General features: G+C 37.2%; 1 protein-coding gene across 1 annotated transcript in view; it reads left to right on the plus strand.

Annotated features, from left to right (window-relative positions):
• Nucleotides 1-12,728, plus strand: part of LOC135221883 (protein argonaute-2-like) — a 285,753-nt gene that overhangs the window by 195,922 nt on the left and 77,103 nt on the right. The window contains exons 9-10 of the mRNA XM_064259840.1: nt 2,986-3,161; nt 3,521-3,696. Of these exons, the coding sequence (XP_064115910.1) occupies nt 2,986-3,161; nt 3,521-3,696 (352 nt within the window). The remainder of the gene's footprint in view (nt 1-2,985; nt 3,162-3,520; nt 3,697-12,728) is intronic.

Consider the following 12,728-nt stretch of genomic DNA (forward strand, 5'->3'; position numbering starts at 1 on the left):
TATTCATTCGCCCGCAAACTAGTTCCGCATATGCGGCGTCAGTAAAAAAATTCAAAAAATACGAAAAAAAAAAGTGTCAAAAATCATCATAAACCTCAAAATTTTTGTTGTAATGTAACCAAAAACATATTTTTATTATGTACTGTGCTAAACTATAAGGATTTTTATCATAGCATGCGTTTGTAAAAGCGTCGTTAACTCGGAGCGTCGGAAGCGTCAGCGTCGTAACCTCGGAACAAGCGTCGTAACCCAGGACGGAATTTCCATTGAATATTTAAGAAAAAGCGTCGTAACCTCGGAACGTCGTAAGCCGGAACCGTCGTAAGCCGGGGACCGCCTGTATCAAGTTTTGAATTTTCATCAGTTCTTTTTTATCGTAGAATAAATTTATATGAAAACGATTACATACTGAACGTGCCGGACAAAGAAACTGAGACAGGCACTCGTAACCAAGTTTGTTACCGTTAGGCCTAACGGGATTGAAGACACGCATGATCCGCCAGTCCCCGAAACCTCAAATGGTTCATAAAGCCTTCCTTCAGCAGAAGAACTCTTCACAGGGGATGAGATAGAGGAGTTTGAAGGTTTTTTTTGGCAGAGGATAGGTAGAGGAAATTCCATCCAAAATGTATTTTTAAAGGAAATGACTGTAACGTACAGTACACTTGTACCCAATGGTGGCATTATTTACATGTGGGAGTTTTCACCATCCTGTTTGTAATTTTAAACTTTTTCAAATTATTAAAACCTTTTTTATGTTTTATTCATCCATAAGAACAATTTCATATTAGAAAAAATTACAGTATAGTATATAGAATGTATTGAAAATGGGAAGTAATAAAAAAGTTCGACTGGGTAAGTTGCCGTTTGCCTTTGCCGAAATGGAATTATTCCCATTAGGTATGTGTTTCGAAATTGCAAATTTTCTCTTCTGCAAGGCTGTGGATCGACCAAATTCTCGTATAATTGGGAACCGTACTGTAGATACAAAGTGCATGGGCTTAAGGGTGGGAGAGAGGAGAACTTCCTGTTAGCAGGTAGTGGACCAGAAAGGAGGAGGATTTTCATCTTTGGCAGAGTCTTGGTTGCAGCATCTTGTATTTCCCAGTTGGTTTATGGCCGATACTTTTAGTATAGAGCCACATTTGTTTCATCAAGTATACTGCATTCTAGCTAAAAAGCATGGCGAATTACATCCTATTTGTTTTGCACTTCTGCCAAATAAAGATCATGCTTACGTTATATGAGTGTTTGAAATGCCAATGTTTATAGTGCCCAACCTAAATCCCCATTATATATCCATTGTAACTGCAAGCAAGCAGTAATTAATGCAGTAAGAGAATGTTTCCCAGAAGCTCCAGTCAAATGATGCCCCTTTCATCTAGTGCAGAGCATGCAAAGACATCTAGTGTTAAGTGAACTTGGACGACGATACAATACTGATCCTGAATTCACAACATATGCAAAAATGATAACTGTTCTGGCCTTGTAGCACACACTGACCTTGATTCTCATATTGAAACCTTAGCCAATTATTTGCCCCCAGAACTAGAAACTACTAACTTGGTTTGAATCTAATTATGTTAGTGTTTATCTATAGGCAGAAGCTAGTCAGAGAAAACACCTACGAACTAGGATGCCACCATCCAACACTATGGAAGTTTATTGAAACTTGAAAAATTGCAAAAAGGTCGAGACTTTGATGGGGAGCATTTTATTGCAGGACATGAATCTGCCACTAAGTTTTTAAAAAAGTACCGAGATGTGAACAAAAGAATTGTTTTCGGCATGACCTTTATCATTTTAGCCAAAGTAATATGATTTTTTAAAGTAAGAATTTATTTTTCCCATGATTTAATTTTCATCTTTAATTGTAAATCATCATTTGGAGGCAAACTTGTCATCTGTGGCGAAGTGTTATCGTAATCCAATTGGTGGCGGTGAATTGTTGAGGGCTAATTGACGTGTACCCCACAATTGCATTGCATTTGTCTTTTATGGTGTAAAAATACAAATAATTGAGAAATTATCTTCAAAGTATAAATGAGAATATTTAGTGTAAAATACAAATAAAAAATCAAAGGCGTAACAACATGACACAAGCTCTATCAAGTCAGTCATCTACCTAGCCCTCTACACCCATCCAACACTGCATTGCCTCCCCCCCTCTTAAGCTTGGGGAACTGCTCCCCACCTCCATCCACCTACTAAAACAACCCATTCTTTACACATCCTTGCTGCCCCACCTCTCACATGGCACCCAGGTATGTGGAGATTTTCTGTCAATGGTCCCAGATCCTTTAGCATTGGCAGAGAACGTATTCCAATATCCCTGGGACAACATGGAGGTGTATGCCCTCCCTCCATTTTGTTTGATCCGTCAAGTTCTGAACAGGCTAATGAGTTCACAAAGTCTCAGGGTGACTTTGGTAGCCCTTCTATGGCCTCAAGCGGAGTGGATCCCAGATCTGCTGTAGTTATTGTCAGAAGTTCCAAGGGAGATGGCCCCCTTGTGACATTTCCTGTGTCAGCTCCATGCGGAAGTGTTCCACCAGTCAGTAGAATCCCTGTCTTTTCTTGGTTGGAGACTTTCAAGTTTCTCCTCGGAGCAAATAGCCATGTGAGCCACTCACTCACCTTGGAAACTTTTCGAGGCCTTCCCCCACCCCCTCAAAATTCTTTCTCAATCTATTTGAGTGTAAGCAGTTGTTTGTACCAACATTTTCCTTAGGCCCCACAGTATTGCCAATTGTTGAAAAATGGTGTGATTGGAATTTTACACAATTAGTAGTAATTATTTTTAAAATGTATGTATGGTATTAGAGTGGTCAAGTGAAAAAACAGCCTCATTAGTTATTACTGCTAATGTATGTGTGTATTCAATAGAATGACCAAGTGGAAAATACAATACTGGTTTGAAGTTGTAGTGGGTTAGCTTAATGTTATATTTTTTCCTCCTGGCTATGATTCTCCTGTTTTTTTCAGCCTGTTACTTTAGATGGAAGGGTTTTGCCCCCACCTAGTCTCACAATGAACGAAGAACTGAAGCCAAGAGATGGGGTGTGGGATTCAAGAAACAGGCAGTTCTTTAATGGTGCTCAAGTGAACACATGGGTGGTTATGAATTATGACCCTAAATTCATTCGTGAAGACATGCTGTGGTATGTATCTCTCTCTCTCTCTCTCTCTCTCTCCTCTCTCTCTCTCTCTCTCTCTCTCTCTCTCTCTCTCTGGTGGTCTGTGAGTTTGCCTTGAATAGTCTGTGTAATATCTCCGAAGGAAGGAATTTATAAAGAATTACAAAGTAAAAAGACCTGCAATCCGTTTTCTTTAGTTTAATTTTGCTCCAGTTTTCACATATCATTTAAGAAAAGTCCAGATAAGTCTTGTGAGAATTATACAAAGAACAGTTTAACACCCTGAGATATTTGGTTTTTCTGAGGTGAGAATTTTAGAGGCATTTATATACCATTTGGTGGAAACCTACAACTGAAAAGTGTTCTTTTTGTGTTTGTTGCAGGAACTTCTTGACATCCATGATGAAAATGGGAAAGGAAAGAGGAATGTCAATTCAGGAACCAGTAGTACGGTACAGTTTCCGACCAGATCCAGAACGTGAATTCCCTGAAATCAAACAAAAAATTCCCAACATACAGATGATTCTTGTTGTCCTTCCAAAGTTTGGAAACTTTTATGGTGAGTAATAAAGAATGTAACATTTTAAGATACATATATGAATTGTCTTCACTGTATCCAATGAAAGAGTAATTTTATATTGTTTAAAATACTGTATACAGTGGAACCTCTACATACAAAAGTCCCTATGTAGGAAAAATTCAGGTTACGAAAGCGAAGACGAAGATCTTTTTGCTTATGTGTACACAAAAATAATTTAGGTTGCTAAAGGGTAAAGTCTGAGATTCGCCTTGGCCGCCAAGAACAATTTTAAAACCGGCGCGCCGCCAACTCGGTAGACTTGCCACCATCCTCCCGCTCTCGCATCAGTTCCTGATGTTAGTCACTGCCGTAAGATTCTGCTCTCCTATTGGTCAGCATCTGTCCCATCATGCCTCTATGTAAAGGTGTTTCGCGACCAGTTTTTGCGGCAGCGTTATTGTAAGCACCTGAAATTCGTTCGATCATATATATTTCGTTTGTTAACATGAATTCGTGTTAGTGATTTCACTTTCGTTGTACTGTAAGTTACTTTATTGTGTTGTGTGTGAACTTAATGGCTTACGTTATTAGCCATGGGTCCCAAGAATGTTGCTGAAGTTCACGGAAAGAAGAGGATGTTTTCCATGTTTTCTGCCATTTTTTAATGTGTTTCGTAAAGTTTAGTGTTAATGTTTTCTGCCATTTTTTAATGTGTTTCGTAAGTTAAGTGTTCATGTTTTCTGCCGTTTGTCCTCCCCCTCTGTCGCCACTTTCGGACATCACCTCACTCGAAAGGTAAGGGTCCACATTTTACTACATACGTATGTACATGTACACACAGTATTTCTTGTACCCTGTACAATTAATACACTTTTTTTTACAGGTACAGTAAAGGTTAGGTTAAGTATTGAATGGTCCAAATTGTTGTATTTCATTGTTTATTGGTCAATTTAGCTTTATTATAAAATTTACTCTGGTGTTTTTGTAGAGCTTGGAACAAATTAGGCAATTTACATGAAAAATGTAGTTCTAGATACGAAAAAATCAGGTTACAAAGGCCGCTTTGGAACGGATTAATTTCGTAACCTGAGGCACTACTGTATTTCCGCATATAAGATGACTAATAAATCCTAAAATTCCCCCCCAAAAAATTGGGGATCATCTTATACTGCAATACTAAATATCAAACCTTGAATTCTAAGATGTGTATCTGTAGGCTAGCCTCGACCTCGGTGCTGTAGCCTAACTTCCAACATACATAAAGATTCACTTTATGAAATTATAATGAAGGTAGTAATGTAAACATTGAGTTGCGGAAGTGCTTGACAGCAACCTTTATCTTATATTAACCTTTGAGAAATTTCAATGGTAGTATAACTTCAGTAGTAATAACATTTATGATAACATAATATTCATTTTTCATTAAAAGTTTCTCATACATATCACAAGATTGATCACATGTACCACCATCTTAGGGATTCCAGTCTGATTCTGGGGAGTCAATTTTAGCTTCTGCGTCGATATCATACAAATCACCCCTGGCATTTTTAAAATTATTTTATGACACTATTTTCATGTTCCCCAATGCTTTTATGACAAACTCGGCGAACTTTTCTAAAAATGCTCTGCAACGTGATGCTTCATTCTCAATTTCTCCAATTCCTCCAACAAACATAACCTTTCTCTATCCCACTGCTCTTTCTCTGTGAGGAGATCATTTCTTTCTTGAGTAACGCTGTTCAATTGCCTCTGCAACTCTTCTAGTGTTGCTGTATGTACCATTTCTTCACTTTGAGGATATTCTTCTCCACTGGAAACATTATTGTTAGCATGAAGCTCATTTTCATAACCTGATAAAATTTCTGCAATTAAGCGTTTCCGATTTTTGTCTTCTATTCTTTTCATTTGAGATGCACCAGATACATTATCATCTGAAATGTAGAAAGAAAAGCCTTGTAATATCTCTCTTTCTTTTACACACACACACACACACACACACACACACACACACACACACACACATTAATATGATCGTGATTGAGCTATGGAATATGCCAAGTTTTCCCTTTATAGTCTCTATATATTTACTATATATACACACAAACCCCCACATATAAACACAGAAAACAGCTGTCATGAGTGTAAATAGTGTGAATAAATAAATAAAAAAAAAAAAAAGTAAATCAGGCATGTGAAGTGTTGGGATTGCATTGCTCTTCACACATCTGAATTTCGTTGCTGAGGCTCGCGATCCAAGAAGTTCCTGCTGCAGGTCTCTTTTATATGCATTTTCTTCAAAATGTTTACTGCATATGCGATGAGTAGTAGGGTTAAAGTTGTCCTTTCTCTTACAACGATGAACCCATTTCCGTCTTGTTTCCTCATCACAAAGGAATCGGAAAAAGGATAGTACCTCCTTTTTTCTACTATTTGAATAACAACCAAACACAGTGCGGTTGTTTGGCATTATTTAGATAGTAATTTATATTATATGAAAAATCCAAACTATGGTTGTATTTGAAGAATGTAAAAATAACTCACAGCAGAGGTGACTGAAGTGACCTGTGATCTACATTTGAATGAAACGGTAGCTGAGTGACTTCTCGCCCTGACCTGTCCTCCAGGTGGCGCGGCTCTTGGGGGGATAAGCCGCAACCCCCCACAATTGACTCTACCTGACCATTCTATATACCTTGACATTTGATTTTGCAACACTGCAATTTGTTTGTTTTTCCATGGGATAGAAGCACAAAATATAACTCTGCAACTCAGTCGATTTTTTGCTTTGTTACCCGAGCAAAAAATTGAGGTACAATCATACGAGCTCGAGATGCTGCTGCTAAGTAGATGGCATGGAGACGAAAATTTAGATAGACAAAGAAGAAAAAGTAGATATGCCTATTTTCCATAAATCTTTTATAAAATTATGCATTACTTCACTGTATCCAGTAATATTGTGTGTATGCTTATATTGTATTATAAAATACTACGGTAGATCAAAGCCAGTATTCCGCTGAGCAGCCAATGTTTTGGTTTTGAAATCAGGTGATGGTGAATACGAGTTTGTTTCGCCATATTTAACACAATTCTGAGTGAATTTTCTTGCTTCTAGTTAGCATAAATGAATGTCTAAATACTTGGCGTATATGAGACAAGGTAATTTTTCCTTCTACAACGGGTTTGTAGGTGGAAATATGACTTGATTATGTCTCGTTGTGATTGTGAACTAATTTTTTTTTTTTTTAACATTATGTTGGTGGCATGTTTATTGAGTAAAACAATACATGATTCCGTTCGCAATTTTCCTTTATATCATGGTAACACGAACTTTACTTTACTTTATCTTTTGCTGAAGTGAAACCAACTGCAAAATGTGTTCTTTTAATTACAGTAGTTTTGAGTAAAATTATTTTATCTCAATTTTATCTACGGTTGTGTTTGATGGCATACGTTTACTGGAGTTTTATCCTTGTTGCCAATGCACAATAATTGTCGTTAGCAGCTTGAACAGTTTTCTCAGCTTCAGCTATAACTAGGTTTAAATTTAACAGTATATTTCATTATTGATCTTTGATCTATAGCAAATACTAAAGTTATTACATTAAGATATCTCAGTTCTATTCTACATAACATCATTTATAACAACTACGTTAATAGTGTACCATAGTACAATGATTGAAATGCAAGCCAAACTGATGTTGTTATCCAATTCGGTTGTACTTAGTCAAAAAAAGTTGTTTCTCGTTTGGTTGTTCATGGCTGTACATGTTTACACAATGGGTATGACGTTAAAACCATACTTTCATCATTCTCTTTTGCTGTTTTTAAACTTATGTAACAAGAGGATGGGATAAAGTTAGGCAATACTGTATAAAACCTTATTATATCTTTACATACTCTAGACACCCAAAGGATTAAAGCTAGGCTTTTTTCCCTTTACAGCATTTATAATACTATAATGTACTGTACAGTAAATTCTATAGTGCTATACTGCATAAATAATATTTTACTTATTGCGCCATTGCAGGATTACTACGCCCTTTGACTGATCTAGGGCGCTGTAAACTGTTCTAGAATTTCGAAAGAAGATGTGCAGCGGCCATAGCCTTTTAAATCGCTTGGTGTCGAAAATCACTTAGTGTTGGCGGCCAGGAACGGAACCCCCTGCCGGTAACCGATGGCCGCCTGTATCTGATATCAACACACACACACTTATTAATATTTGAAAATTTATTAATAGTATTAATATTTGAAAATTAGATAGTATTAATTTTTGAAAATTAGTAGGTAAATCATGAGAAATGTCACTATTGTTATTTAATCTCATTAAACTCAATATTATTTTGAAATATAGTACTGTAAATTATTATTGTATCAAAATGTAGTATAGTATCCTTAAAGTTATATACATACTCTCCTAACACTTCCAGCTAAAACAGAGGGAGAGGGTTACCACTGACATGAGAATGAGTTAGTTATCCTTATTTAAAAGAGTGAAATGGAAAGATTATTGTATTTCTTTTAAATACTATCACATATGAATTTTGTAATTACAGTTATTGTTATTATTATTTTGTGCAAATATTAATAAACATATTACAGTGTTCCCCCCTGTATTCGCGTTCTCCGGATTTGCGGACTCACTGATTCGCGGATTTCTCTCTGGACCATATCTACCCACTATTTGTGGGGGGATTCGCCTATTCGCGGGATTTTCTGGCGAAAATCATCACCAGTTAGTGTATTTTGATGTTATTTTCATGAATAAATGCATTTTTATGGTACAAAAATGATTTACTGCTTTTCAAATATTAATACAGGCGGCCCTCGGTTAGCGGCAGGGGTTCCGTTCCTGGCCACCGACGCCAAGCGATTTTCGACGCTGAGCGATTTTAAAAAGCCCTTTTCCACGGCCGCCGCACACCTTCTTTCGAAACTCTAGACCAGTCAAAGGGGCCGTAATATCCCACAACGGCGCAATAAGTAAAATTATATTTATGCAGTATAGTACTATAGAATTACTGTACAGTACATGTGTGGTGTCTAGAGTATGTAAAGATATAATAAAGTTTATACAGTGTACAGGTAGCTGTAGTGTTCAGGTACAATCATTAGTCCCCCTTACGATAGTTCGATTTTATGAGAGATCAAATTACAATGGCCTAACTTTATCCATCTTCTAGTTACATAAGTTCAATAACAGCAAAAGAGAATGATGAAAGTATGGTTTTAACGTTATACTCGTTGCGTGAACGTGTACAACCATGAACAACCGAACGAGAAAACGACTTTTTTTTTTCTAAGTACAACCGAACTGGATAACATCTGTTTGGCTTGTATTTCGATCATCGTACTACAGTGCAACATTACCGTATTTTTTATAAATGGCGTTATGTATAGAATGGAACTGAGATATCTTAATGTAATAACTTTATTTCGCTATAGATCAGAGATCAATATAGATTAAAGAAATCAATCGGGAAATATACCGTTAAATTTAAACCTAATTATGACTGAAGCTGAGAAAACTGTTCAAGCTGCTAATGACTATTATCGTACATCGGCAACAAGGATAAAACTGCAGTAAACGTCTGCCATCACACACAACCATAGATAAAATTGGGATAAAATCATTTTAATCAAAACTACTGTGCTTGAAAGAACACATTTTACTGTTGGTTTCACGCCGATATAGATAAATAACGTAAAGTTCGTATTACGATGATATAAAGGATTACGTATTGCGAACGGAATCACGTAATTTTTTACGCAATAAACATGCCGCCAACGTAATCTGTTAACGAAAAAAATAGTAGTTCACATTCACAACGAGACATATTCAATAAATATTTCCACCTAAAAACACGCTGTATAAGGAAAAATAACTTTGTCTCATATAAGTCAAGTATCTAGATATTCGTTTATGCTAACTAGAAGCAAGAGCATTCGCTCAGAATTGCGTTATGGTGAAACAGACTCGTATTCATCAGCTGATTTCAAACCACAACATTGGCCGCTCCGCGGAATACGGCTTTAAGTTTGCCGTAGTATTTTAAAATACAATAATATGAGAATACATACAATATTCTTGGATACAGTGAAATAATGTATAACTTTTTAAAGGATTTATGGAAAAGATGCATAATTAATAAAATAACACAATGCATTTTTCGGAACTGGCGGACAAGAACGAACATGAAAAACCATCCCCTGACAACGTTGAGCGTAGTTACAAAGGCTGCCTTAATTGTATCTTATTTCTGTACAAAAATGAAAATAATACCTTTTAACGCAATATATTTTCATACACATTTTAAACATAAAAGCATAAACATTTGAAAAATCGACACATCGATCGCTAAATTTGCACTCTTCTTTTTTTTTTTAACTCGATATTTTTGGAAGAGCGGCAGACGGCGGCAAAAAAAGTGCAAATTAGCGATCGATGTGTCGATTTTATAAATGTTTATGCTTTTATGTTTAAAATGTGTATGAAAATGTATTACGAATAGGGGATTTTTATTTCTGTGCAGAAATATGATAAAAAGGCAGCTTTTGAAACTCCCCTTCAAGTTATCTACTACGATGTGTCTTTCAAGTTCGTTCTTGTATGCCGCCGCGGCATACAAGAACGAACTTGAAAGACACATCGTAGTCGATAACTTGAAGGGGAGTTTCAAAAGCTGCCTTTTTATCATATTTCTGCACAGAAATAAAAATACCCTATTCGTAATACATTTTCATACACATTTTAAACATAAAAGCATAAACATTTATAAAAATCGATACATCGATCGCTAATTTGCACTTTTTTTAAATCGATATTTTCGGAAGAGCGGCAGGCAGCGGCTTACAAGAAAGAACATGAAAAAAAACACCGTATTTGGTATCGTGAAGGGCAGTTTCAAAAGCTGCCTTTATATCATATTTCTGTACAGAAATAAAAATGCCTTTTACGTAATACATTTTCACACACATTTTAAACAAAAGCATGAACAATTATGAATCGACACATCCATAGCTAAATTTGCACTTATGTAACTCGATATTTTCAGCATAGAACAGCGTCAGAGGCATATTTTATTTTTACCCTAATACCTACGTAATAACTCTCCATAAAATTTAATATAATTTGCATAACCTTTATGGTCCGAACAGCATTTCTACATATGTATGAACTCGTTAGACACCGGCGCTAGCGGCGCTGTTAACTGAAATTTGTGCCGTAAAGATACCTTTAAAATGCCTTATTTTTTTAATGAATATTTTTGACGACCGCCGTAAAACCGATTCGCCGTTGAGTGATTGCGCCGTTAACCGCGGGCCGCCTGTACTGTATTAGTAAGTTTAATAAGATTAAATGATATCACATAGTAAAAATAATAATTTCTCTCTCTCTCTCTCTCTCTCTCTCTCTCTCTCTCTCTCTCTCTCTCTCTCTCTCTCTCTCTCTCCTACCCTTTTAGTTTTTTTTTGTATGATAAATAATTGACTTCATATTTTCAAATATTAATATTAATGTATACAGCAATAACATCAATTCATTAAAGAAAATACTAAAGGGAATTAGTAAGATTTTAGTTTGTAAATTTGAAAAATTATGTGAGAATGAATTAAATCCCAGTCTTCTCTCTCAAACTCCAGGTACTAAAACTGTCTAACATATCAAGTAGTAATGGGACGGAGGGGGAAGGAGCTGTTGTGTTGTTGCCACCAAGTGTTCATACAATTTCTGTATAATTATTGTTTGAAACTGTTAATTACTGTTTGGGTTTAATTGGACAGTTTATGTATAAAGGTATTTCTGTTGTTGTGGGTTATTAAGGAAGAGGTGTAAATGACCGTTTATGACTAGTTGAGTTTGTATATTACTTGTTGTTGATTGTCAATGATTATTTAAGATGTTCTCTTGGAGAGTGAGGAGTGTGTGGTTAGTTGAAGTCAGCCCTGTAGGACATTATTACCTCTCCACCAAAGGATCGTTGTGTGTCTGTATCCATTATATATATATCATTTTTTAAGTAAAGAAGAAAAAACCAAGTCTGTGTTTCTTTACTGCCACAAGCTATCTAGGCAGTATGGAGAGTAACTTCGACTTGAAACTGATCCCTGAGTATGATGGCAGAAACGCACAATCTGTTATGGAGTGGCTGGAGAAGTTTGGAGCTGGTTTGCAAGCTTCGGAAAGTTGATGATGTGGCCAGTGTGATTCCTCTGCGGCTTACAGGTGGTGCCTTTGCAGTGTACTTACAGTTACCCACAGCAGATAGGAAGAAGGTTGACAAGGTGAAAGAAGCATTGTTGGCTGCGTTTGCTGTTGATCCCTATGTAGCCTATGAACAGTTTGTCAGTAGGAAGTTGCACAGTGGAGAGGCACCGGATGTCTACTTAGCTGAGCTACGTCGACTCGGATCCCTGTTTGGAGGAATTTCTGAAAAAGCTCTTGCATGTGCTTTTGTAGCTGGACTTCCAGAGAGAGTTCGTCAGCTGTTGAGAGCCGGGTCTCGCATGGAGGCCCTCGATCTGGAACAGATTTTGGCTCGGGCACAGGCGGTTCTGAAAGATGACCTTCCTTCTGTTTCAGTGGAAACATGTTTTTGGCGCCGCAGGAAGCTTGGGTTCTGTGCCAGTAGAAACAAACAGTTCAGAAAATGTCATGTATGCCTTGGACCAAATCACTTTGCCAGGGACTGTCTTGCTCGCAACCGAGTAAATGGTCGATTTCGGAGAAGGGTAAAGTGCTATCGGTGTGGTGGAATGGGGCACATTGCGTCAGCTTGTCCGGGAAACGAGCAAGGAGAGGAGGCATCAGCGCCAGCCTCCTCTCCCCAAACCCACTGAGTAAGGTGCTGCCAAGTACTGTTTTGAGTGTAGAGGGTCTTCAGTGTTGCGTGTTAGTAGACACTGGGTGTTCTCAAAGCATCGCTCATGTCTCATGCTGTAAGGCATGGAACAAGTGCGCAGTTAGCATGATAACTGTGAGTGGGCAAGAATGGGTGTGTGAAGGAATGGGCGTCGTGCACTTGCAGCTCAGTAATGGAGCTACTGCCAGCATTTCTGTATGCGTAACT

Source organism: Macrobrachium nipponense, chromosome 3 (assembly GCF_015104395.2).
Source record: "Macrobrachium nipponense isolate FS-2020 chromosome 3, ASM1510439v2, whole genome shotgun sequence".
Lineage (NCBI taxonomy): Eukaryota > Metazoa > Arthropoda > Malacostraca > Decapoda > Palaemonidae > Macrobrachium > Macrobrachium nipponense.